The sequence below is a fragment of the Setaria viridis genome, chromosome 1, assembly GCF_005286985.2.
Source record: "Setaria viridis chromosome 1, Setaria_viridis_v4.0, whole genome shotgun sequence".
In the NCBI taxonomy this organism is placed as follows: domain Eukaryota; kingdom Viridiplantae; phylum Streptophyta; class Magnoliopsida; order Poales; family Poaceae; genus Setaria; species Setaria viridis.
In genome coordinates, this window is record NC_048263.2 from 7,437,212 (window position 1) to 7,462,230 (window position 25,019).

At 43.3% G+C, this 25,019-nt stretch overlaps 2 protein-coding genes and 1 long non-coding RNA gene across 3 annotated transcripts; 2 read left to right on the forward strand and 1 right to left on the reverse strand.

Annotated features, from left to right (window-relative positions):
- Positions 1-366: 366 nt before the first annotated feature.
- Positions 367-6,415, forward strand: LOC117853483 (uncharacterized). Its single transcript, XM_034735833.2, is given in 4 exon segments — positions 367-1,473; positions 1,506-1,886; positions 4,365-5,950; positions 5,953-6,415. Coding segments are annotated over 4 exon segments (3,492 nt in total). The 5' UTR covers positions 367-406; the 3' UTR covers positions 6,411-6,415.
- A 7,044-nt stretch (positions 6,416-13,459) lies between these two features.
- LOC117844735 (uncharacterized) lies at positions 13,460-17,752 on the reverse strand. The gene is made up of 2 exons (XR_004637932.2): positions 17,500-17,752; positions 13,460-13,699 (listed from the first exon to the last, which is right to left on the reverse strand). It is a non-coding gene; the product is annotated as an uncharacterized lncRNA (long non-coding RNA).
- On the forward strand, positions 14,401-21,957 carry LOC117844474 (uncharacterized). Its single transcript, XM_034725202.2, is given in 3 exon segments — positions 14,401-16,124; positions 19,736-20,370; positions 20,373-21,957. Coding segments are annotated over 3 exon segments (3,489 nt in total). The 5' UTR covers positions 14,401-14,637; the 3' UTR covers positions 21,740-21,957.
- The last annotated feature ends 3,062 nt before the right edge of the window (positions 21,958-25,019 follow it).

Here is a 25,019-nt window from a genome sequence, read left to right on the forward strand (position 1 = left end):
CTCCGGACTTGAGAGCCAGTGAAAGAGCTGAGAGTAAACGCATCCTGTCAAGAAGATGTCTTCTCTCAGTCAAATACATTATCTGGGCCAGAAGACTGAGTTTATCATCCTTCGGCCAACCAGCTCTGTACACACAGTGCATAAGAAATTGCCCAGACATGACCTGCTAGCATAAACTTCTTTGGTCAATACATGGACAATGGCAACACTTCAAATAAAAATTTGGCAGCTGCATTTATATTTCTGCGTAAGTACTGTTTAAAGGACTGGAGACAACTCTCCAAATTACTTGCAAGCTTTATACTTGATTTACTTCAGGTCCACTTCCACACAAGTAGTAGAGCGTTCATATACATTGGTCACCGCTCCAAAATTACAAAGTGCCTACAGTTTCACGAGGAAAACCATGAAGCCAATACAAAAATCTTCATGCAGCAGCAATACTAGCAGGATAGCCATGAGAATATTTGGCTGTGCCCTTGTGATTCCTCTCTTCTTGGTCTCTCTTGCCATCTCATGCACAGAGCAGGAGAAGAGCTCCATGCTCCAGTTCATTACTGAGCTCTCCCAGGACGATGGACTTGCTAGATCGTGGGACAATACCACGGATTGCTGCAAATGGGAAGGGATTACCTGCAGCTCAGATAATACCGTCACTGGTATCTTCCTAGCTTCTCGGAGCCTTCAGGGCCACATCTCACCATCCCTTGGCAACCTCGCCGGCCTGCTACACTTGAACATGTCCCACAACTTGCTGTCCGGAGTCCTACCAATGGAACTGGTGTCCTCCAACAGCATCATTGTGCTCGACGTCAGCTTCAACCAACTCAGTGGAAATTTGCAGGAACTGCAATCTTCAACACTCCAACCTCTGCAGGTACTGAACATCTCAAGTAACTTGTTTAAAGGACGTTTTCCATCAACCACATGGCAGATGATGAAGAGTCTGGTTGCGCTTAATGCCAGCAACAACAGCTTTACTGGCCAGATACCAAGTAATTTATGTGTCAACGCCCCATCCTTAGCTGTGCTTCATCTCAGCTACAACCAATTTGCTGGAAGCATCCCTCCAGGACTCGGTAATTGCTCCATGCTGACTTCTCTCAATGCTGGGCATAATAACCTCAGCGGGACTCTTCCTGATGGACTATTCAATCTTACTTTGTTGGACCACCTCTCGTTTCCTAGCAATCAGTTAGAAGGATCGCTCTATGGCATCAGCAAGCTCATAAATCTGGGTACCCTTGATCTTGGAGGGAATAGTTTCAGTGGAAACATCCCAGACTCCATAGGTGAGCTCAAGATATTGGAAGAGCTCCATTTGGACCACAACAGCATGTCCGGGGAGCTTCCATCAACTCTAAGCAACTGTATAAATCTCATAATCATCAACCTCAAGAGCAATAGTTTCAGCGGAGAACTCACCAAAGTCAATTTCTCCAACTTACCCAATCTAAAAACATTGGATCTTTTGCGGAATAACTTTTCTCGAACACGCAGGAGAGCTGCGTATCTTTGCAGAACAACTTCAATGGCACAATCCCAGAAAGCATCTATTCATGCAGCAATCTAACAGCACTGCGGTTATCTTCGAATATGCTCCATGGCCAGTTGTCAGAAAGTATTGGCAATCTGAAGTCCCTCACATTCCTATCACTTGTTAACAGCTCCATTTCGAATATCATAGGGTCACTTCAAATCCTAGGGAGTTGCAGAAATCTGACCACCTTGTTTATTGGGCACAACTTCTTTAACGAGGCCATGCCAGACGATGATACTATTGATGGTTTTGAGAATCTTCAGGTTCTTGCTTTGGATCATTGTTCATTATCTGGAAACATACCTTTTTGGTTATCAAAGCTCAGAAATTTGGAAGTGTTACTTTTGTATGGAAATCAACTGACTGGACCAGTGCCAGGCTGGATCAATAGCCTAAAGTTTCTATTCCATATAAACCTATCGAACAACAGCCTTACAGGGGAAATTCCAACTGCCTTAATGGACATGCTGATGCTAAAAGCAGATAAGATTGCACCAAAGGTCTTTGAGCTGCCTGTTTATAAGAGTAAATCGCTGCAATACCGAATGTCCATTTCTTTCTCCACGATGTTGAATTTAGGCATCAATAACTTCACTGGTGTGATCCCTGAAAATATTGGTCAGTTGAAAACCCTCCTTTCACTCAATCTGAGGTACAACAATTTCATTGGAGCAATTCCACAATCAATATGCAACCTCACAGACCTCGAGATGCTGGACTTGTCTAGCAACCATCTAACAGGTGCAATCCCGACCGCACTGAACAATCTGCATTTCCTTTCGGAGTTCAATATCTCTAACAACGACCTAGAAGGGCCTATCCCAATCACCGGCCAGCTCAGCACGTTTCCAAGTTCTAGCTTCAAAGGGAACCCAAAGTTGTGTGGTCCTGTGCTTGCTCACCACTGTGGTTCAAAAGAAACAGTTTTCTCCCCAAAACAAACTAGCAATAAGGTAGAAAAGGTCATCTTTGCGCTTGCCTTTGGTGCATTCTTTGTTGTGGGGGTGGTGTATGATCAAATAGTGTTATCAAGGTATTTTGGATAGTCCTAGACTGCTACTTCAAGTTACATTTGGGTTTAATAGGTCTAGCAATGGCTGCAGTCTACATTCTACAAGCCTCATCTAGTTGTAGAACCATATTTAGTTCATCTTCCGTTTTTCTTTAGTACTAGTACTGTATAACTACGTGACACAAATTGAATGAAAGCCATGTAAATGTGTCGGTAAAGTTGTTCCAATCCTGTACAACTTTTAATCTCGCCATTTCATTTTAAAGGAAAAGGAACCTTCAAACTGTGCTAAACTAAATTTAGTAGTGTACAACTATAGAGTAAATAAGTTGAAATGTATCAGTAACCATAACCTGCAGAAAACAGCAAACAGGTAAGAATACTTGGCAAATATACCTTCTTTCTAGCACACGAATTGGCTCGTAAACAGGCTCACAGGGACTGGGAGGGACATCAAACGAACAGATAAAAGGCAGAGAATACCACCGAAAACTTTAGCAATCAGGTGCTCTCTTCTCTGGCTTCGCATGCTCCATTTTCCCCCCACATCCGCAAGCGCAAAGTTATGGCGCTACTTTGGATGTACCTCAGGGTCGGGGGTGCGTGGTGCAGGACAGGAATCCGTCCGCCGGGGACGCCGCCGCCGTTGTTCCGCGACGCCGCCATTGCTTTTTTAAAAAAAAATCTTTGAATGGAGACGCCGCCACTGCTACGGCCTACGGACGGTGCTGCTCCGCGTTTTGCGTCCGCGCCCGGGTAGAAAACACACAAGAAGCTGAGGTGAGTTGGGCCGCAGAAGCGCCGAACTTTGAGATTGGGCCGTAGAAGTTGAATGTTTGGGCCGAAGTTTTTGCCCCCAAACATAGCAAAGTTGTGGCTGGTGGCAACAGAAAATATGACCAACAAATTGTTTTCTACCAACAAAATGTTAGCCACAAGTATGAAAAAGTTGGAAAAAAAAACCCCGAGTATACGACGTGTAGAGAGCTTGGTGCCAATAAAGCGTGGCATCCCATGTAAACCATCTTCATCGTCAATACCACATATTGGACATAGATGCTGAATTTTCTAAACGCCTTCACTTTTACTATTCTTCTAAGTTACATCATTTGCTAACTCCCGTTCCCCCATGAATTTCCTACCTGTTGATCAGTACGTAGTGAAATACAGACAAGAGCCAAATTGCATGCATTCTTCATAGAGGCAATACGAAAGTCCAGGTACGCCCCTGATCTCCTTCAACCCTCACTGCATGCCACTTGCTACCATCCCGTATTCCCGTCACCTCCTCCCATTGCCACCATCGGCATCTTGCCAGTTGCCTTTGTCATCTCTCCTCCAAGCCCGCCCCTTGGACCCCGTACTCTAATCTAACCCCCAAAATCTGGGACCAAAACTTGGATGAATTCTTAGGCGATTGGGAATCAAATAGGGACAAAAAAAAAATGGGCAGGTGCCCGTCCCTCCAAAGCATGAAAGATTAAGCCAAAGGCCTAATCAAGGGTTAACTAGTGCAAGTGTCAAGTTGTAGAATTAGCACCAGCATTATTAACTAGACATTCCAGATATCCTTTATAGAATAAACAAGTAAACGCATTAATTGGGCAAGTACATATATTACTCTAAGAACAGCTGTTCAGCAACTAGTACCTTGCATTGTATATTTGTATCCTACAGTTAGTGCCTTCTCCTGTGGGGGAGAGTTCTGTTAGACTGGCAGAAGCACAGGGTCGCCATGTCTTCCTTTGGCCTCGCCATTGCGCTGCTGCTGCTGCTGCTCTCCTTGACCTCTCCAGTCCTCTCATGCACTAGCAGCCAGGAGAAAGGCTCCCTCCTCCGGTTCCTCGCCGGGCTATCGCGGCGCGGCGGCCTGCCGGCGTCGTGGCGCAGCAGCACGGATTGCTGCTCGTGGGAAGGCATCGCTAGCGACGGCGACGGCGGCGCTGTCGTTGAGGTCTCCCTGGCGTCGAGAGGCCTCGAAGGGCGCATCTCACCGGCCCTCGCCAACCTCACCGGGCTGTTGCACCTCAACCTGTCCCACAACTCCATCACCGGCCGCCTCCCGCCGGAGCTGTTGTCCTCCGGCAGCATCGTCGTCCTCGACGTGAGCTTCAACAGCCTCGGTGGAGGTTTGGGGGAGCTACCATCTTCAACGCCTGACCGGCCGCTGCAGGTACTGAACATCTCGAGCAACATGTTCACAGGGATGTTTCCGTCAACGGCATGGGAGAAAACAAGGAGCCTGGTTGCGATCAACGCGAGCTACAACAGTTTTACTGGGGAGATGCCTTCTTCTTTCTGCATCAGCTCGCCGTCATTCGCCTCGCTAGACGTTTGCAACAACAAGTTCAGTGGCAGTATCCCCACCAGGCTAGGCAAATGCTTTGGGCTTCAAGTGCTCAGGGCTGGCCAGAACAATCTCAGTGGGACGATCCCAGATGAAGTGTTCAACGCTTCCTTGTTGGAGCACCTCTCATTGCCAAACAATGGATTAGAAGGAAAGTTTGATGGTGAAAATGTGATCAAGCTTCAGAATCTGGCTGTCATTGACCTTGGAGGAAACCAGTTCAGTGGAAAGATTCCGGATTCCATAGGCCAGCTCAAGAGATTACAGGAGCTCCATTTGGACTGCAACAACTTGTCTGGGGAGCTGCCAGCATCTCTAGGGACCTGCACAGATCTCAAAATCGTCAATCTCAAAGGCAACAACCTCAACGGGCAGCTTCGGCAGGTCAATTTCTCCACCATGCTCAATCTGCAAGTTTTGGATCTTATGTTGAACAGCTTTACTGAAGAAATTCCAGAAAGCATCTACTCATGCAGCAATCTGACCGCGCTGCGCCTGTCTTCTAATAACTTCAGTGGGCAGTTGTCACCAAGAATAGGCAATCTGAAGTCCCTCTCATTTCTATCACTTGCCAACAGTTCTTTTGCGAATATCACAAATACACTTCATGTGCTCAAGAACTCCAGGAAACTCACCACTTTGCTCATGGCGAACAACTTCATTGGTGAGAGGATACCAGATGACCTAACAGTAGATGGATTTGATAACGTGCAGATTTTAACCCTAGATGGTTGTTCGTTGTCTGGTAATTTACCTCTTTGGTTATCAAAGCTTACTAGTTTGAAGATTTTAGATTTGTCTAACAATCAACTGACTGGATCAATACCAGCATGGATCAAGAACCTAAACTTTCTCTACTATCTAGATTTATCAAACAACAACCTTTCAGGAGAACTCCCAACAGCATTGATGGAGATGCCAGTGTTACAGTCAGAAAATTTTCAGGACAATTTGGATAACAGGGCATTTGAACTCACTGTTTACATAGGGTCATTTGCATACCGTACGCTCTATAACTTCCCCACAGTGCTAAATCTTGGAAGAAATAAGTTCAGGGTGCAATCCCTCCAGAGATTGGTAGGCTAAAATTTCTCCAGGTGCTTAACTTGAGCTCCAACAGTTTCTCTGGAGAGATCCCACAGCCGATCTGCAACATCAAGACATTGCAGGTGCTCGACTTGTCAAGAAATCATCTAACTGGTGAAATCCCTCAATCTTTGAACGAACTGAACTTTCTAGCAGAGTTCAATGTTTCTAACAACGACCTAGAAGGGCCTGTTCCAACTGGAGGCCAGTTTGACGCATTTGCAAAGTCTAGTTTCGGCGGAAACCCAAAGCTATGTGGCAGTAGCCTTGCTATAACCTGTGGTTTTTCAGCAGACGCGCCTCTGGCTTCCATCCTCTCAGCAAAACCATTAATCGACAAGATCGTCTTTGTGATTGCCTTTAGTGCGTTCTTTAGTGTTGGAGTGCTGTATGATCAGATGGTCTTATCAAGGTTTTTTGGCTAGTCCTACTCCAGTTATCATGTTGGGTGAACTCTAAAAAATTATCATGACTACTTTAGAACCGACCTTTCGTACTGGTCAAGAACCCACCTTTAGTACCGAACGTCTGACCGGTACTGCTTGTTCGGTACTAAATGCCACACCATTTAATACCGGCCAAAATACCAGGTACTAAATGGGCCATTTAGTACCGGCCGGTAGTACCAACCGGTACTAAATTGCGAGACACATGGCGCTGTACCGGTCAGTACTAAATGATTATTCTTTTTTTTCCTTTCGTTTTAATTCATGGGTTGGCTAGTATTCGTATTAGTGTAGAATATCCATTTGCGTATAGCAATAATATTACGCTTATATTATATTATATTATATTATATTATATTATATTATATTATATTATATTATATTATATTATATTATATTATATTATATTATATTATATTATATTATATATTGATCTAGCATATAGTAAAGTTTACATATATTATATTTATACAATTTATATACATTTCAAATATTACAAGTTTTCCAAATATGCACTACGCGTAGTATTCCAAGTTCCTGATTGGATGAAGTTGACCCACACTTGTTCCATCGTAATAGAATTCTCCCTTTGAATTTATGACCTCCTTTAAAAAGAATCAACATAGTTGTTCTTGAATTGTCCTGAGTCATTCTGGGGCGATGAGATCTTTCTCATTTCAGCAATCTGTCATGTGCAAATTAACATCATCATTTTAAACCAATATATGTACAGATTGAAAAATATTGAAATTGATATGAATTGTGTTTACGTACTTAGTGTTTTCGGTCCCTTCCTTTCTTGGGATCTACAATGTCATGGATGAAATCACAACAGTAGTATCCACATAAGTTGCTTTCATCCTCCTGCCTCAAACACTAAATATAGAAAAAGTAGTTATGAAATATTCAAGCAGCCATGGTTTTTAAAGAAATGACATGCACTAGATGTCCGATTTGAAATCATATCGGAAAGTTATCCCTGATATGAAGTTCTTCCTTGAACAGTCCTGGGTGGTTTTTTTTTATGAAGCAAGCCTATATCCTATTAAGCGCGTTTACGAGGCTTTGGTACTCTTCTTTTGGTTTCCTCTTCGGGTCCAGCACTGTGACGTGGCTTCAATCAATCTCGATAACAAGCAGTATCCATTGGAACTTATTCATATACATACACACGCAATATTAGATATACTTATTATTAACTTGAATGGATGATGAAAAAAAGGGATGAATGTACAGCAAAAGTATGTATTGCATGTGATGCTATTTATCCAGGAAGTTGAAAATAGTCTTCATGGTCCGATTTGGCCATTTCATTAAGCATTCCTCGTTTATAATATGCGGGTCCATGAAGCCAACATGATAGTATTCTTTTCTCCGGCAATGTTGAATCTCCATTCTGCATGATACAAAATAAAAGAGGGGATGAGACGGCACACAATTAATGTAGGAGCTAGGATGTACATACCAGAGCAAACACTTACAGAACCCATGCACTAATGAGGGACTTGTCAAGGACGTCTTGATAGTACAAGTACCATAGACTTTCAAACTCAATCCATATGTCATCTGGCCCTCGAAAGTAATCACGATCTGAACCCAAGCAGCGAACATGATCCGTCCATCTGCAGCTGCCTCCATGTACCATTTATGAAATGGATACATTTTTGTTTGCAGGTGAGGCACTAACTGTGGCCGCACAAGAGGTTCCTCCAACTTAAACTCCCATTTACTAGCACCTGGGTGAGTTTCGATATCATCCCCCCTAGGAGTTGCTCTTTTGTGAGATTGGTCTCAGCAATCCATTGAGCTAGAATCTCAACTTCTTTTGAAAGCACTTTGAGTGGATCGATCGATTGTTGATATTGTTCTCCAAGCTGGGGAATGGTGGACCATGATCTCTTTTCTTCTCAAATGCCTTTGTGATTGAGCAATTATAGTCCAAGATGGGTTGATTCACCACATTTTCAACCACTAGGGATTTAAAGTATTTCTTCGTTGCTTCATCAGTTGGTGGTTCCTCGGGCTTCTTCTTTCGCTCGAAGTGAGCAGCAACCTCATCCATAGATATATGTGGGGTGTCTCAGCTTCTTATCTTGCTTACATTTTTCTTTGTGCCATCGCATCAACTTAGCATCACCTTGTTTCTAAACAAGCGTTTCAACCGTGGTATTACAAGGAAATACCACATCAATTTGCTGGAACTCTCTTCTTGACAGGCTACCCCTCAATATCACCAGGGTCATCTCACCTGATCTTATACCGTAATGCCTCGCAAATAGGATAAGCATCCAATTTCTCATATTCCTCGCCGTGATAAAGGATACAATCATTAGGACATGCGTGTATCTTCTGTATATCCAATCCTAGAGGGCAAACAACCTTTTTTGCTTCATATGTGGTTGAGGGCAGTTTGTTACCCTCGGGAAGCATGTTCTTTACGATTCTCAATAGCTCCCCAAATCCCTTATCGGTCACACCATTTGTTGCCTTCCACTGCATCAATTCCAGTGTGCTATCCAACTTTTTGTGGCACTATTTGCAATCGGGGTACAATAACTTTTTGTGATCCTCCAACATCTTCTCAAATTTCTGTCTCCTTCGCATTTTCGGAGTCTTTCTTTACATCTAGCACGGGGTGAGCTTTTCATCGCCGGTGCCGGACCATTCTCCCCCACCGTGTCCTCCGTCGTCTACCCGCAGCGTCGAGGCACCTAGGGTGAAGCCGGCCGCTAGGGATCCAGGTTGCCGCCCAGCACGGCAGCCGGGATCCGAGCTCGTGGCGGCCGCTATCTTCATCGTGGCACCCCCTGCCTGCCAACTCGAGCAAGAGGTCCTCACTTAGATCTCCCATCCGCCACATCCTGGCCCTGCCGCAACCATAGCCTAAGGAAGCCCCCCCATTTAGATCCAGGTTTTTTGTAGCAGTTTTACCGCCATAGGGTTCTTGCTCAAGCAGATATTTTTGTAGCGATAGTGGTGGTGCTGATTTGGGTGCTTAACATAAGTACTTTCAATTCCTTCGCGATTGAGTGTGGGACATCTCTGAACCTTTGTAGCATTTGTAGGGTTGGTTCTAGTATTAGGGTGCTCACCTTTTGTATTTGTGCTATCTTCTCTAAATTTTGTCAGTTTGGCCTAGTTTCATATGTGCCATGATACTCTATCCTAGTTTTAATCCGTTTCAAGCTCTTTGGGTTGAAATTGCCTGAATAACTAGAAATTTTGCTAATATACTATACTATATTCATAGTCAATGCTCTATTCCTGGTACAAATAAATACTTTTTTTGGTACTCTAGGAGCTTCAAATGCTACTAGTTTGGTGGCTTGAAATGTGTAGTATTTTTTTGCTAAAATATACAAGTCAACATGATTCTACAATGTTGTTGTTGCACTGGTGCTTCACCACTGTGTTATCCTCATGCTTTTGGCTTGATGCTCATGTGTTTTCTCATATAGATATTTCACCACTGGTTCTAAATTTCAGATATTTCCATACAGAAGGAGCAGCTCATGTGTTTTCTCATAACAAAAGATCAAATGTTTTGATTTCCCTTCCCTGTTGAGGTCTTTGTTCGATGTAAGTAGACCATCACGAACTTTAGGCAAGTTTTATGGGCTTAGTAACTAAATTCTGGTACTCAAACAACTTGATATGCTACTGGTTTGGTGAATTGAAATGTGTAGTAGGTTGTTTCTGAAATATACAAGACACGTGTTTTACATTGTGTTGTTGCACTGGTGCTTCACCACTGTGTTACCTCATGGTTTTGCTTGCTGCTAATTTTGACATAAACTTCTCTGAATTTTTATTGGATTAGTAACTAAATTCTGGTACAATGTTCAGTGCAAATTTGAAGCATTGATCTGACAATAATTTCTTTTGCACATATGCAGTTCTCTGTAGGGAGCCTCCTTCCAGTACACTCTTGTCCTTCGCAATGGTGCCCACACTGGCATGGTCATCCACTTCTTCGTGCTCTCCCCCACCGCCTGTCCATACAATCTCCATTACAAATGCGCCAAGACAACTGCTAAGGCAAGTGGCATGTTCATTACGTACTGAGTTTGTCTACTTTTATGTCTCCTGCGTTTTCTACTTTGTTAAAATAAAATTGCAGCTCCTACCTACTCAAACTATGCATTGTACAACTGGACTCAGATGGCTAGCAGCCGTGCCAATTGGGATGAGGCGACAACGAAAACATTCCTTGACCTCTGCATTGCTGAGAAGAATCAACTGAATTAGAGCAACAAGTGCCTAACTAAGTTGGGATGGCAACACATCTACCGCAACTTCAAACAACAAACTGGTCTAACTTTAGGCAGCAAGCAGCTGCAGAACAAGCTGAGCACCATGCGAAGGTCGTTCATGAATTAGAGGGACATGCAAGTACAATCAGGCCTAGGCCGTGACAAACATACTGGTGGCGTTGCAGCTGATTCCACTTTTTGGGCTACCGACAAAGGGGTACGTGCTGTCACCTTTGCAGTACTTCTTGTTCATTCAATTCGAGCAATAATTTTTTTCTAATATATATTGTTGTGACCTGCAGGAAACTAGTGCTGGTGCTGCCCAGACGAGTACTGCTAAACCACCCCCGTTCCTTGACGAACTTTACACGCTGTTCGGCCACACCACCCAAGATAGGGGGTCCTTGCTAACTGCAGGAGGTGTCCGTGAGGCAACACCCAGTGTGGGGACCGAGGACAATCCAGCAGACATGTATCTAGACCCCATGGCTGCTAGCAGTGCTCGTAATATGTCTAAAAGGCCTACCCGGGAGGAAGTTGTTGATAGTCCTCCGAAAAAGAAAAGTGGCAACTTGGAGGACTACGTTAGAGAACTCTCCGAAATTGTAGCTACGAGAAGCTAGAAACGTCTTAGCCATGAGCAAGAGGAGTTGGACCATGCAATGCAGATTCTAGAAGAAGATGGTATCGAGGAGGGGTCTGATCTGTACTGCAATGTACAGATGCAATGTATCGAAGGGCCTTCATGAAGATGAAAACTAGAGAGGGTCGCCTGCATTGGATTCAATTCAACTAGGAGAGGGAGAACAAGTAGTCCAGTTTGGCATGCGTTGGTTTTATTGTAGTGTTGTGTACTGATGGTAGAGAACAATGTCTTAGCATGTAATGTGACCTCTGGCCTGAACAATGTGTTGTGTGTGATGTCTAATTTTTCAAGTTAAACATGGTTCGTGATTTACATTCCATGTGCATCTATTTCATTCTTACGTGAAAACGCATGTGATTTACATTGCATGTTCATCAGTGACAAAGAAGTTTGATCTTGCTTTTCATTGTGCCTTTACTAGGAAGGCGTGGAGGACCATTGAGGACCTATCCAGCCATCCAGGGAGGAGGACAGGGAGAACATGGAAGTTCCTTGACAGGTTTGAAACAGTTTGTTCTATAAATTGTGGTGGAAATTTTACTTTATAGACTTATGACTGAACCATTAATGTCTATTCTGTGCATAGGTTGCTTGCATTATAAGCAGCGCTGAGGAATCAAACAGCGACACTGGTAGTGATGGCGAGGGTAGCAGCATATGCAGCTGCGAGCAGAAGTCCAGCTCCTGTGGTGAACCCGCCCGTGGAGTTGCCACGGATGACCGGACGTCACTGGGTGGAGCTGAATATGCGGGAAAGTTGGAGGTGCTATAACAATTTTCGTATGTATCCTGACACATTCCTTCGATATCTTAGTTAATTATCGTGGGCTGGAATCAACACAAGGGGTCGAATCTATCGAGATTTTAACTATATTCATCTGGGCTTGTGGGACACAACAGGCTTCTCGACAAATTAGAGATAAATTTGAGTGGTCATTGGACACAGTTAGTAGGAAGATGGCTCATGTGACGGATGTCATGTTCTCATTTGCACAGACGGTTATCGCTCCAAAGGACCCGTCGTACTCCAAGGTTAATCATAGGCTCAACCCATATGCACTGTTCTTTGATGGGTGCATAGGTGCTTTAGATGGAACTTACGTTCCCATACAAATCGGGCATGAGTCACGTTTGGACTTCATTAATAGGAAAGGGTGGCCAAGCTTTAATGTGTTAGCCATAGTGGATATGGACATGCGGTTCACATATGTAGGAGCGGGGAGGGCGAGGTCCAGTCATGACATGGCGGTGTTGAGGGACTGTATGGAGACACCAAATTACCCACATCCACCTCCAGGTATGTTAGTTGGCTAATTACATCCATGAAGCAAACAATTGTAAAAGTGTTGCACTAATGGTGAATATGTTTGATGTTGTGTAGGAAGGTACTATCTGGTGGACTTGGGTTACGCAGTTCGTGAAGGCTATTTGGGGCCATATTGCAGTACAAGGTACCATCTAGAGGAGTTCAGCCGAAGAGCAGCTGAAAGTTTGGAGGAGAAATTCAACTTCCACCGTTCGAGTCTTCGCAATGTTGTGGAATGAGCATTTGGCGTGCTCAAATCGAGGTGGCATATTTTGCGAGAAGTACCATTCTATGATCGAGAGTGGCAAACGAAGATCATTATTACTTGCTTTGCACTTCACAATTATTTGTTGGACCATGCTGATGCAAGTACTGCAGATAGGAATATGGCGCGAACTCCGGATTACGCCGTGTCCGCATGGGTGGCAGCAAATGCTACACCTCATATGGATCGCAGTAGGAATGTCCTTGATGTAGTTAACAGGTATGACTGGTTTTGGATTTTGCTTCTATACAAGTTTGCATAGATGTTGGTGATGACTGATGGCTATGCCAAAATGGGTACATGCAGGTGGTGACAGCAAATTTAACATTTAGGCAGCCTGGTAGTGGAATTTGAGCAAGCGGACCCTAGCAATGGTACTAGATGCCTCGCTGGTGCCTTCCTGTAATATTCTATGTCTATGTGTGTTTGTTTCTGCCATATGTTGTATGTCAAGTAATTTATGCGGAATTTTTTAATATAATGAAGTGTTAGTAGAACGGACTGATTCATTGACTATTGATATGGTGATAGCGGGTTACTTTGATTGGTTGGTCTGCGTTTGCATCAAAAAATTAAAATCAATTGCGCATGTTCCTGCTAAAAATTTGAATTCGATTGCGGCATCCCGCGGTACAAGCTAGCTACAAAGAAGCAGTACATGGAGCGCAGCCAGAAGCAGGCAGCTGCAAAGCAGAAGCAGCAGCCAACAGCCGGAAGCCAGCAACGCAGCGGCCAAGCAGCTGCTGAATGGGGTCTGGGTTTCTCTTAGCAACTTTTTTTTCCCAATACGCAGGAGAGCTGCACATTTTAGTATTAAGATGAAGAAATTAGACTTTTACAACAAAATGAGCTAGGGCTCATGCAAAGCATTAGTCATCGTAGATGCCCAAAGAAAAACAACCAGAAAGCTAGTCCCTGTTACTCTCCCTTCATACTTTGCAACCGGTGAGCTCCTGCTTGTATCCAGAGATATTTGTAAGAGATATTTGTAGTCAGTTGCTAACAGAAAAGACGCGAGTTTTATCGGGACAATTGTTCCTTATCGATATGCATGTAGTCAAGAGCCTGCCGACTCTCTTGACTCTGACATCAACCACTGCTTTTAGCGTAGCCGAAAACATGGCCTCGACTTCAAAAGGAAGTGCAAACATTCGCTGCTGTAATCAAGCCAAGTGATCTGTCAACGAATGATAATGATAATACAAAGTCGGCACCAGCTGTAGGGCAAAACAAAAGGTGCTCCAGACTATGGAGCCACTGAAGGAACAGCAAGTAAACGGATCAGGTCAAAAAGCTCTCTTCTCTCCATCAAAATCATTGACTTGTATATGCAGAGTAAAACTATCGCCTAAAATTCTATGGTCTCGAGGAACATATTTTCTGCAAACAGTACCTCTGAACTATTGTCAGTAGCAAAGTTCCAAAATGGAAATTTGGCAGATGAATAAAATATTTATTTGTAGCCTTGTAGGTAATTTCGATGCAAACATAATCTTTGGCTAACTTTCAGTGCAGGTACTGGTACCGATGTAAACATACTCTTTTGTCATTCTCGAACGATAGCGATAGACAGGTCCATGATATCGGCCAACACTTCCTGCTTCTTTTGACATCAAGGCCGGTCAAGTCAAATTTTGAAGATAGCACACAAGCCGAGGACTAGACAAATTTTAAGTGGCTTGCCATCTCCCACATGTTCAATACTTTGATTACTTAAAGGGCAAACGTCTCCAAATATGCACATTGGAAAATCATTCCTCCCAACCATAGCCTGCAAGAACACTCCCCATAGTGTCACCAGAGAACTCATGAAGCTAATATGCAACAGCAAAGCCAGTAGGTTAGCCATACCAATACTTGGTTTTGCCCTAGTGTTAATTCTCTCATTGGCCTCTCCTACCACCTCATGCACTGAGCAGGAGAAGAGCTCCTTGCTCCAGTTCGTCGCTGAGCTCTCCGACCACGGTGGCCTCACTAGTTCGTGGAAGAATGACACAGATTGTTGCAAATGGGAGGGGGTAGCCTGCAGTTCCAACCGGACGGTGACTGATGTTTCCCTGGCTGCCAGAGGTCTTCAGGGGCACATCTCACCGTCCCTTGGCAACCTCACCGGCCTTCTGCGCTTGAACTTGTCCAACAACATGCTCTCTGGAGGCTTACCGGAAGAGCTGGTGTACTCGAACAGCATCATTGTCCTTGATGTCAGCTTCAACCAACTCAATGGAGGTTTGCAGGAGCTGCAATCTTCAACCCTCAGACCTCTGCAGGTGCTGAACATCTCAAGCAACTTCTTTACTGGAAGGTTTCCTTCCAGCACATGGGAAGTGATGAAAAGTCTGGTTGCACTCAATGCCAGCAATAACAGCTTTACTGATCAGATACCAACCATGTACTGTGTCAGTGCACCATCCTTTGCTTTGCTTGATCTCAGCTATAACCAATTCAGTGGAGGTGTCCCTCCAGGACTCCGTAATTGCTCCATGCTGACATCTCTCAGTGCTGGGAGCAACAACCTCAGTGGGAATCTTCCTGATGAACTCTTCAACCTCATCTTGTTGGAGCACCTCTCTTTTCCTAACAATCAGTTAGAAGGATCGCTCAGCGGCATCAGCAAGCTTAAAAATCTGGTCACCCTTGATCTTGGAGGGAATAATCTCAATGGAAATGTACCAGACTCCATTGGTGAACTCAAGAGATTAGAGGAGCTCCATTTGGACCACAATAACATGTCTGGGGAGCTTCCATCCACTCTAAGCAACTGCACAAATCTCATGATCATCGACCTCAAGAGTAACAGTTTCTGTGGAGAACTCAGCAATGTCAATTTCTCCAACTTACCCAATTTAAAAATCTTAGATCTTTTGCGGAACAACTTCAATGGAACAATTCCAGAAAGCATCTATTCATGCTCCAATCTAACAGCACTGCGGCTATCTTCGAATATGCTCCATGGCCAGTTGTCAGAAAGTATTGGCAATCTGAAGTCCCTCACATTCCTATCACTTGTTAACAGCTCCATTTCGAATATCACAGGGGCACTTCAAATCCTAGGGAGTTGCAGAAATCTGACCACCTTGTTTATTGGGCACAACTTCTTTAACGAGGCCATGCCAGAGGATGATACTATTGATGGTTTTGAGAATCTTCAGGTTCTTGCTTTGAATCATTGTTCGTTATCTGGAAACATACCTTTTTGGTTATCAAAGCTCAGAAATTTGGAAGTGTTACTTTTGTATGGAAATCAACTGACTGGATCAGTACCAGACTGGATCAACAGCCTAAACTTCCTATTCCATATAAACCTATCAAACAACAGTCTTATAGGGGAAATTCCGACAGCCTTAGTGGACATGCCGATACTAAAAGCAGATAAGATTGCATCAAAAGCCTTTGAGCTTCCTGTTTATAAGAGTCAATCACGACAATTCCGTATGCCTATTTCTTTCTCTACGACACTGAATTTAGGCATGAATAACTTCAGTGGTGTGATCCCCGAAGAGATTGGTCAGTTGAAAGCGCTCCTTTCACTCTTTTTGGGCTACAACAAATTAACTGGACCAATCCCACAATCGATCTGCAACCTCACAAACCTCGAGGCGCTGGACTTGTCTAGCAACCATCTAACAGGAGCAATCCCGACCGCACTAAACAATCTGCATTTCCTTTCTAAGTTCAATATATCCAACAACGACCTAGAAGGGCCTATCCCGACAACCGGCCAGCTGAGCACATTTCCAAGTTCTAGCTTTGATGGGAATCCAAAGTTGTGTGGTCCTATGCTTGCCCACCACTGTGATCTGGCAGAAGCAATTTTCTCCGCAAAACATAAAGGCGACAAGGTCGAAAAGGTCATCTTTGCGATTGCCTTCGGCGCGTTCTTTTGTGTAGGAGTGCTGTATGACCAGATAGTATTATCAAAGTTTTTTGGCTAGTGCTACTTCAGTTTACACATCAGTATGTGATGATTTTGGCTTCAAATTTTTCCTCCACTAGTTGTGAAACCATATCTAGCTCATATTCAGAGTTACCAAAAAAAAAAAAGTAACTGGAAGACTGAAGGTGACCCCTTTGGTAATGTTAAAGTGTGTAACCATGTGCCGTGTAAGTTGAACTGAAACAATCTAAATACTTATTAATTCGGTACATGAACGGTGAATCTTGTTGCCTTGATGGGATCCTGTGTAACTTTAATCTTGTGATTCAATTTACTACAGGAAAATAATATACTTAAAAATGCTAAATTGGATAATATAATCATTCGGGCAAACTAGGTGAAAATGTTTGGCTGTGGTGGAGTTTGAGTGGTACAGCCACATTAATGTCCCAATTCAACCGGCTGGAGGTTGTTATTGAGTTGAGTGTTGCGGCCGTCGTGTTGATAAATCCCATCCAACCGGTCAACAGCACAGCAATAAAAATCTTGGCCAACAAGACAAACTTACGTTTGGCCAGAAAAATTGGCACGAAAGCAGGTATGCTAGCGCCCAGGGAGAGAAAACAGCTGAACTTTTCTGGATCAGGTAGTTCATCACAACATCCCACAGAGTTTCCGCATCCACAATTTAACATCACCAAAAATTTCGCAACTAAGGATGTACCTCCGGAGAGCGTGGGCGTGGCACAGGACCTGATGCCCAACTCTGGCAGCCGTCCGCCGCGGCCGTCACTGCTGCGCGCGGCGCCGTCTCGCCGCGCATTGCTGCTCCGCCGCCCCGCGTCGCCTCCGGAGCGGAGGGCGACGAGACGGCTCCTGGTTGGGCTTGGAAATGAGTTGGGCCGCAGACGTGTGGAACGTGAGAGTCGGGCCGTAAAAGCTTCACGTTGGGGCCGAGAAAGTGAGGCCCTAGAAGATTTCAGGGAATGACTTCGAGGGAAACATGATTGCGCTATTATTTCCGGTTCACATCGGGGTTTGTTATGACTTTGGTTGCTCAGGTTCCACAAAATTCTCCAATCCAACAAATTTAGCTCATACTCAGGTTCAGAATAATCTCAAGAGATTCATAATGAAACCTGATAGCTGATCCTTTCGCTGACGATTCTAAAAGTGTGAGACCTAAACGTGCCAATACTAACAATATTGTCAGCATCCTGTATAGCTTTAACATCTCTGTTTATCTTACATCCTGAAAAAAAATATTGCATTTAAGCCATGCCGAATTTAATAGTGAACAAAATAAATATATTGCTTCGCTTGCCATAATCTGTAGCGCGCACCACATCAACTGGGAAAACAGAATCTGTGCCAAGCAAAATCATATTTTGCACAAACTTCCACAGAAATACTGTTGTTTTGAATTTTGGAGACTGCAATATCCTAACCAATGTAGATAAATGTTGAGACAGCAGATTCGCGTATGAGTTTCATGAGAGCACGATGAACACAGGTCGACAAAGGGGACACACACCCTCACTCAAGTGGAATTGAATTCCACAGATATTCCTAATCTCACCAATGTAGGTGATGTAAGGTCACTGTGACCATGGTGGTTCAAGGTCAAGGATATTTTCTCATCTTCCATTTCCTTCCGCCGTGACCGAAAAAAGCATGTTACGGATAACTCGTGGGTACCAAATCTGCGAATATTCGTAGGAAAAGAGAAACCGATGAATTGGGAAGATAAAGATTCTGAAAAAGAAAAGGACAGGAGGAAGATCAAGAGGAAGAAGAAAAGAATCGAATTCGCTATGCCAACTGGACTACTCACTTTCTCTCCCTTTGGCGTATGATCCGCGGATGGCCAATTTTGCAGAATATCCGTGGGTCAGTGGGTGGATACAAAGTTTGAAGTGAACCAATCTGCCAATCATCTCCACGCGTGAGCGCGAGACACTGACGAGAAGAATCCACGGCCAGCATGCAGTGCTGTGGACTGTGGAGACGTGAAGGCCGGACGCGTCGTGGTTGGAAACTTTAGCTTCAGAAGATGCGTTCACGCGTATTGTGAATGGGTCTCCTCTTTTTCCAAAAAGCATGCCAGGTCAGGATAGGTGCGTGGTGCTCAGCTGAGCTCCACTTGGTGATCCTACTGTTAAAATGGTCATCACCACCTAGAATGCACTTGTCACTGAAGGGCGGACGCCACTGTAATGCTTTTAAAGATACTTGTTACCAGCTTATTATCCGACGTCGAAGAAGAAGATTCAGAGAAAGCAACATTAGCAAAGTTGATCTGTTTTGTAAATTGTGGCTTAAAATTCAAACTATTAACATACCATGAGAACTTTAAGCCTAGCACATACCTGCATGACAAATATGCAATCAAACACCATGGATCACTTATCCTGTACCCCTTATCATCAACATCAGGTCTATGGGGAGTATTCAGTTCGCAGTCCATGAAAAACATTGGAAACAGAAAGGATTATTACAAGGTTTAGATTATATACAAAGTCCTTCTGCAGATCAAAATACCGATACAACCAACCATGCAAATCTGCAGCGCTTCTCTTTCACTGAAAGAATTGCCACTTCATTCAGTAACCATCAGAGTACAAAGAAGAAACCACAAAAAGGGGTTGACAACCAGAGTCAGAACTCAGTGTCACTGTCAAGAAAGCTCATGCGCATCTAGATTTCAGAACGTGCACTTGCAGAAAAGGCTAAAAGCATCTAATAATGAAAAAATGGGATAAAAGAAAAACTGGATCAAGACACTCATTGGTTGTTGGTGCTATGTATAGAAGGATGTCTTCACGAGGTCATTGTTGTTTCATGGAAAAGACCATGCAGCCACTTTGGTCTTCATGCAACAACAGAAGATCGAAAACAATGCACATACCTTTACTTGGTGTTGCTCTTGTGCTGTTGCTCTTCTTGGCATCTCCTGCCACCTCCTGCAAAGAAGAGGAGAAGACCTCACTCCTCGGGTTCCTCGATGGTCTCTCTCAAAACTCTGGCCTCACCACTTCATGGCAGAATGACACAAACTGCTGTTTGTGGGAAGGCATCATTTGCAATGTGGACGGCGCTGTCATGGACATTTCACTGGCTTCCATAGGCCTTGAGGGGCACATATCGCCCTCACTTGGCAATCTTACCAGCCTGTTGAGGCTCAACCTCACTGGCAACTCACTCTCTGGTGGACTCCCACTGGAACTGCTGCTATCAAGCAGCATTGCTGTCCTTGATGTCAGCTTCAGCAAGCTCAATGGAGAATTCCATGAGCTGCAATCCACCCGTGACAGCATGATGAAGGTAATCAACATCTCAAGTAACTTGTTCACAGGAAATTTTCCATCCACCACAATAGGCAGCATGAAGAATCTGGCTGCTCTCAACATGAGCAATAATTGTTTTACTGGGGAAATTCCAAGCACGCTTTGTGTTGACAAGCCATATTTTGTGGTTCTTGACCTCAGTTACAACCAGTTCCATGGTAGGATACCCACGGAGCTTGGCAATTGCTCTGGTTTGAGAGTGCTTAGGGCTGGCAAGAACCAACTCATTGGGACCCTCCCAGCTGAGCTCATGTTACCTCACTAGAGCACCTCTCTTTCCCTAACAACCATTTGCAAGGAACACTTGAACATGTAGGCAAGCTCAGAAATTTGGTCATCCTTGATCTTGGGTGGAATGGACTAAATGGCAAGATCCCGGATTCTATTGGGCAGCTGAAGAAGCTGGAGGAGCTTCACTTAGACAATAACAACATGTCTGGAGAGCTGCCATCAGCTCTTAGCAATTGCTCAAATCTCACAACCATCATCCTCAAGGACAACAATTTCCAGGGAGAGCTGAAACGTGTCAACTTCTCTACCCTATCTAATCTAAGATTTTTAGATTGCAGGTCAAACAAATTCACTGGCACAATTCCAGACAGCCTCTACTCTTGCAGCAACCTTATTGCGTTGCGGCTATCTTTCAACAACCTCCATGGTCAATTTTCATTAGGGATAAGCAATCTCAGGTCCCTCAGATTCCTAGCCCTTTCTCACAACAATTTTACGAATATCACAAATGCACTTCAGATCCTCGGTAAGTCAAGGACACTTGCTCTATTGCTAATTGGAGGCAACTTCAAGCATGAGACCATGCCAGACTATGATACATTTTATGGCTTTGAGAATCTTATGTGTCTTGCCATAAATGAATGTTCACTGTATGGACATTTACCTAACTGGCTGGCTAAGCTCAAAAACTTGCGAGGGTTACTATTAGACAACAATAAACTCAGTGGACCAATACCAACCTCGATTGATCGCTTGAACCTCCTTTTCTTTCTAGACATATCCAATAATAATCTTACTGGGGATATACCAACAGCACTCATGGAGATGCCAACACTTCAGTCAGCTCACTCAGATCCAATAGTACTCAAGTTTCCTATTTACCTAACACCATTTCTTCAATACCGTACGACCAGTGGTTTTCCTAAGATGTTGAATCTAGGCAACAACAAATTAACTGGTATGATCCCCCCTCAGATTGGTCAGCTACAAGCACTCCTTACACTCAACTTGAGCTTCAACAACTTACATGGGGAGATCCCACAATCAATCGGCAACCTCACGAATCTGCAGGTGCTAGACTTATCCTACAATGATTTGACCGGTGCAATCCCTTCTTCACTGGAGATGCTTCACTTCCTTTCCAAATTCAACATTTCCAGCAATGATCTAGAAGGGTCCGTTCCAACTGGAGGCCAATTCAGCACATTTCCAGATTCTAGCTTTCATCTTAGCGGTGGCCTTTGGTATGTTCTTCGGTGTCGGAGTACTGTACGACCAGATGGTCCTATCCAGATATATTTATTTTGGCTGAAGCTACTTGAATCGAAATGTACTACAACAATGTGCCTTGGCTTACGGTTACAGATATGCAGTGTACGGAACTGAAGCTAGCAATAAACAGCCACAGCTTCAAACTTCAGCAATGTAATTGAGCGGCTCCTTCAGCAAGAAGATCAAAACCTCTCAAAAGCCTGATCTGTCAACTTACAGATAGATACCCTCTACTCAATGGGTGATCAGTGGAGTCACAGAACTTGTACTGAAATAAACAGAAATTGGAGTATTTAATGACTGAACCATGTTCATGTAATGTTTTAGTGTAACTCTGTCTCTATGTGTTTTTGACAGAACGTGTGACAACAATTACAGAAATTACTCTCTAACATCTGTGAATTGATGTGGTAACTGAGTTAACAAAGTGAGGGAGCAGATATTCTAATATATCTTGGAGACCAGTGTGTTAAATCTTCTTGCTCCAAACTACTAATGCAAACTAAGGATGGAACCGAAATTGGGTGCAATAATGTCCAAGCCGAAGCTGATGCTATAGAAATTGTAAATGTGTGCACGGAACAGAGTCAAATATGGAATGAAGCTACAGCAATCTTCGTAGAGTGCTCGGAAATAAAAGATAAGATGGGAGAGTTCGGTTTACTCATTGTGCAAGAGAAGCAAATAGTGCGGCTCATGATATAGATAGATTTTGTTTTTTACATAAGATTGAATGTAATTGGGTCGATGAACCCTCCATATTTTATCATTAGTAGGATCGTGGATGATGTAACAGTTTTTTGATAATTGATTAATTGATAAAGTCACCGTGATGGCTTTTCCTTAAAAAAAAGAGATGGAACCTAACTACCTAAATAAGCTACCTACATCTGCCAGACCAGGACAAAAGGAATCTAAATTCCGCAACAAACTAGTAGCAAACATCAAGCAAAGTTTCAAAAGCAATAATGCCCGCAGATTTATCCAACAGAGATAGCAGGTGCCCGCAACCGCGAGAGCTAACGAACCCTAGATGATCACATGCCCAACTTTGGACTAAGGACACAGATTGGGAGAAGGCAGCTACTAAATGACCCCCAAAAGACCTTCACCGCACTAGTTACCTCTGAAGCGCAGCGCGCTGTATGTAACCCTAGGCCATCCGGAGCGCCGCCGCTGGCCACGGCGGGGTACGCCACTTGACGTTGAAGCCCCCGAGCCGAGGGGCCTCGGCGGGGGGAGCCCCCTATACAGCTTCCGGAAGCTGAATAAGCTATACGGCGCACGGCCCACCATGGCCCATCTATCCAGCAGCTTGAGCTTACAGCCCATACAGAGAGCAACAATAATATCATATGGGTAGTGCACGTAGCGAAAAAGCATATGCACAACACAGAAGCATCATATCGCAACTCGCAACCTAGAAAGAACACATGGGAATTGTTTTGTATTTTATTTCTTATATTTTCTTTTATTTTTCTACTCCAGTCCTAGTATAACTATATTCAACATTTTTAGCAAACTGATTCAACATTTGGAAAAATTAATTCAATACTTTGAAAAAACTAATTCAACAATTTTTGAAAAATATTGAATTAGTATATAAGAAATGTTGAAATAATATATTCAAAATGTTGAAACCTGAAAATAAAAAATTTATAATAACATATTGGAGCTCATTGTTTTGCATTAATTTAAACATCAAACGGATTTGAAATTGAATATACGGTTTAAGAGAAAAGAGCATTCAAAGTTTGAAATTCGTAAACATCCTATCCAACTTCCACCCGTTCCCGTGCATGTAGTTGCCTGTCGCAAAGCGTTCTGTTGCGTGCCTGCTGCGCACATGGCCCGCCTCCGTGTGATAAATCTCAACCATCTCACCAATCTCAAACAGTGGAAATTTCATAAGAAAAAAGTCCGGAAGTTACGTAGGATTCCCGCTCGGCGGCGAGGCCGGCGTGTGTTAGCCGTGAAATTTGCAGGAGGCGACATGGGCTAGGCCGCGAGAGGTCAGGACAAATGGCCTGTGAAGATGAACGGTGATTTATCTTTTTTTTTTAAAGGAGATGAATGGTGATTTAGGAGACGAATGATGATGATTGTTTCCATTTTGGATCGTAAAAAACACCCAACAAACAGGTAGTTTTTTTTCAGCTTCCACAATCTGCAACTCTAATTGTAATTTCTATTCTTATACTGAATATTAATTAAAACTGCCAAATATTTACTTATTTTGATGTAGAAAATGAGGATAACGGTTGGAATTCTAAAGATGGATGTGATACTTGTTTATAATAGCAAACACAAAATTCTGGGTTTTTTTTACACATCAATGCATAGATAATATACTGATTTTTTTTTCAAGAACTCTCCTGGGCAAAGCATTATAATACACTGATTTGTAGAGGTATTACTGTTATATCGTCAGAAACTCAGAATAGTTTTACATGCATTCATTTTTTAAAAGAAAAAACATAGCACATGATTTATGGCACGGACAAAAGTTAAAAAAACAATCCATGGTGAAGTAACAACTGGTGAAAAAATATCTTTGAATAAGGCCGTGGAGGGGGGATGCAGCACCCATCAGCCGGAATAAGGCTCACCCACCATCTTCTTTTGATCTCCTTCACCAAACCTACCAAAGATTCAAAAAAAAGAAAAAAAAGTTGGTGAGTCACGAAGATAAAAGTTCTCAAGGAAAAAGGAAAGAAGAAGAGAATCAAAAGGTACGCCGAATTGACTGGCCACTTTCTTACCCTTTTACACGAAATTCCCGAGCAACCAATTATGAACCATCACTTGTTCAAAGGCTCCATATTGTTGTCACTATGGTAACTCACGCAAGTATATGCATGAATTATGCACGTGCCGACACTATCTTCCAATACATTGCGATGGCATCTTCTCTTTTCCAAAAGCTGGATCGGATCGGATCGGATCAGGATAGGTGTATGTGCCTAGCTGAGCTTCCACTTGGTGATCCTGCAGTTAGAATTGTCACCAAAATCACCTAGAATGCACTTGCTAATGGCAGGCAGGTGTCACTCTATGGTTGTAAAGATACTTGTTCGCAAGTTTTATTTTTCCTGCGTTGAAAATAAGCATAAGAGAAATTAAAGCTAAAATTTGCAGAGTTAGTTGACATGCTCTCTTAAACTGTAGCTTCTAACACGAGAGAGCAGATGATAAGAATTTTAAGTTTAGAACATAAGTATAAGTCATGCATGTCTACTCAATCTAGGACTGGATCACTTATCCTTGCTTCCCTTATAAGGGATGCATTCAAAATCCAATAGTTTTGGTCTTTGACGCTTCACTACATTTATAAATTTGTTTTGGTGAATCTGTCCATGGACAACCATGGAAAACGAAAAACTATTACAAGGTT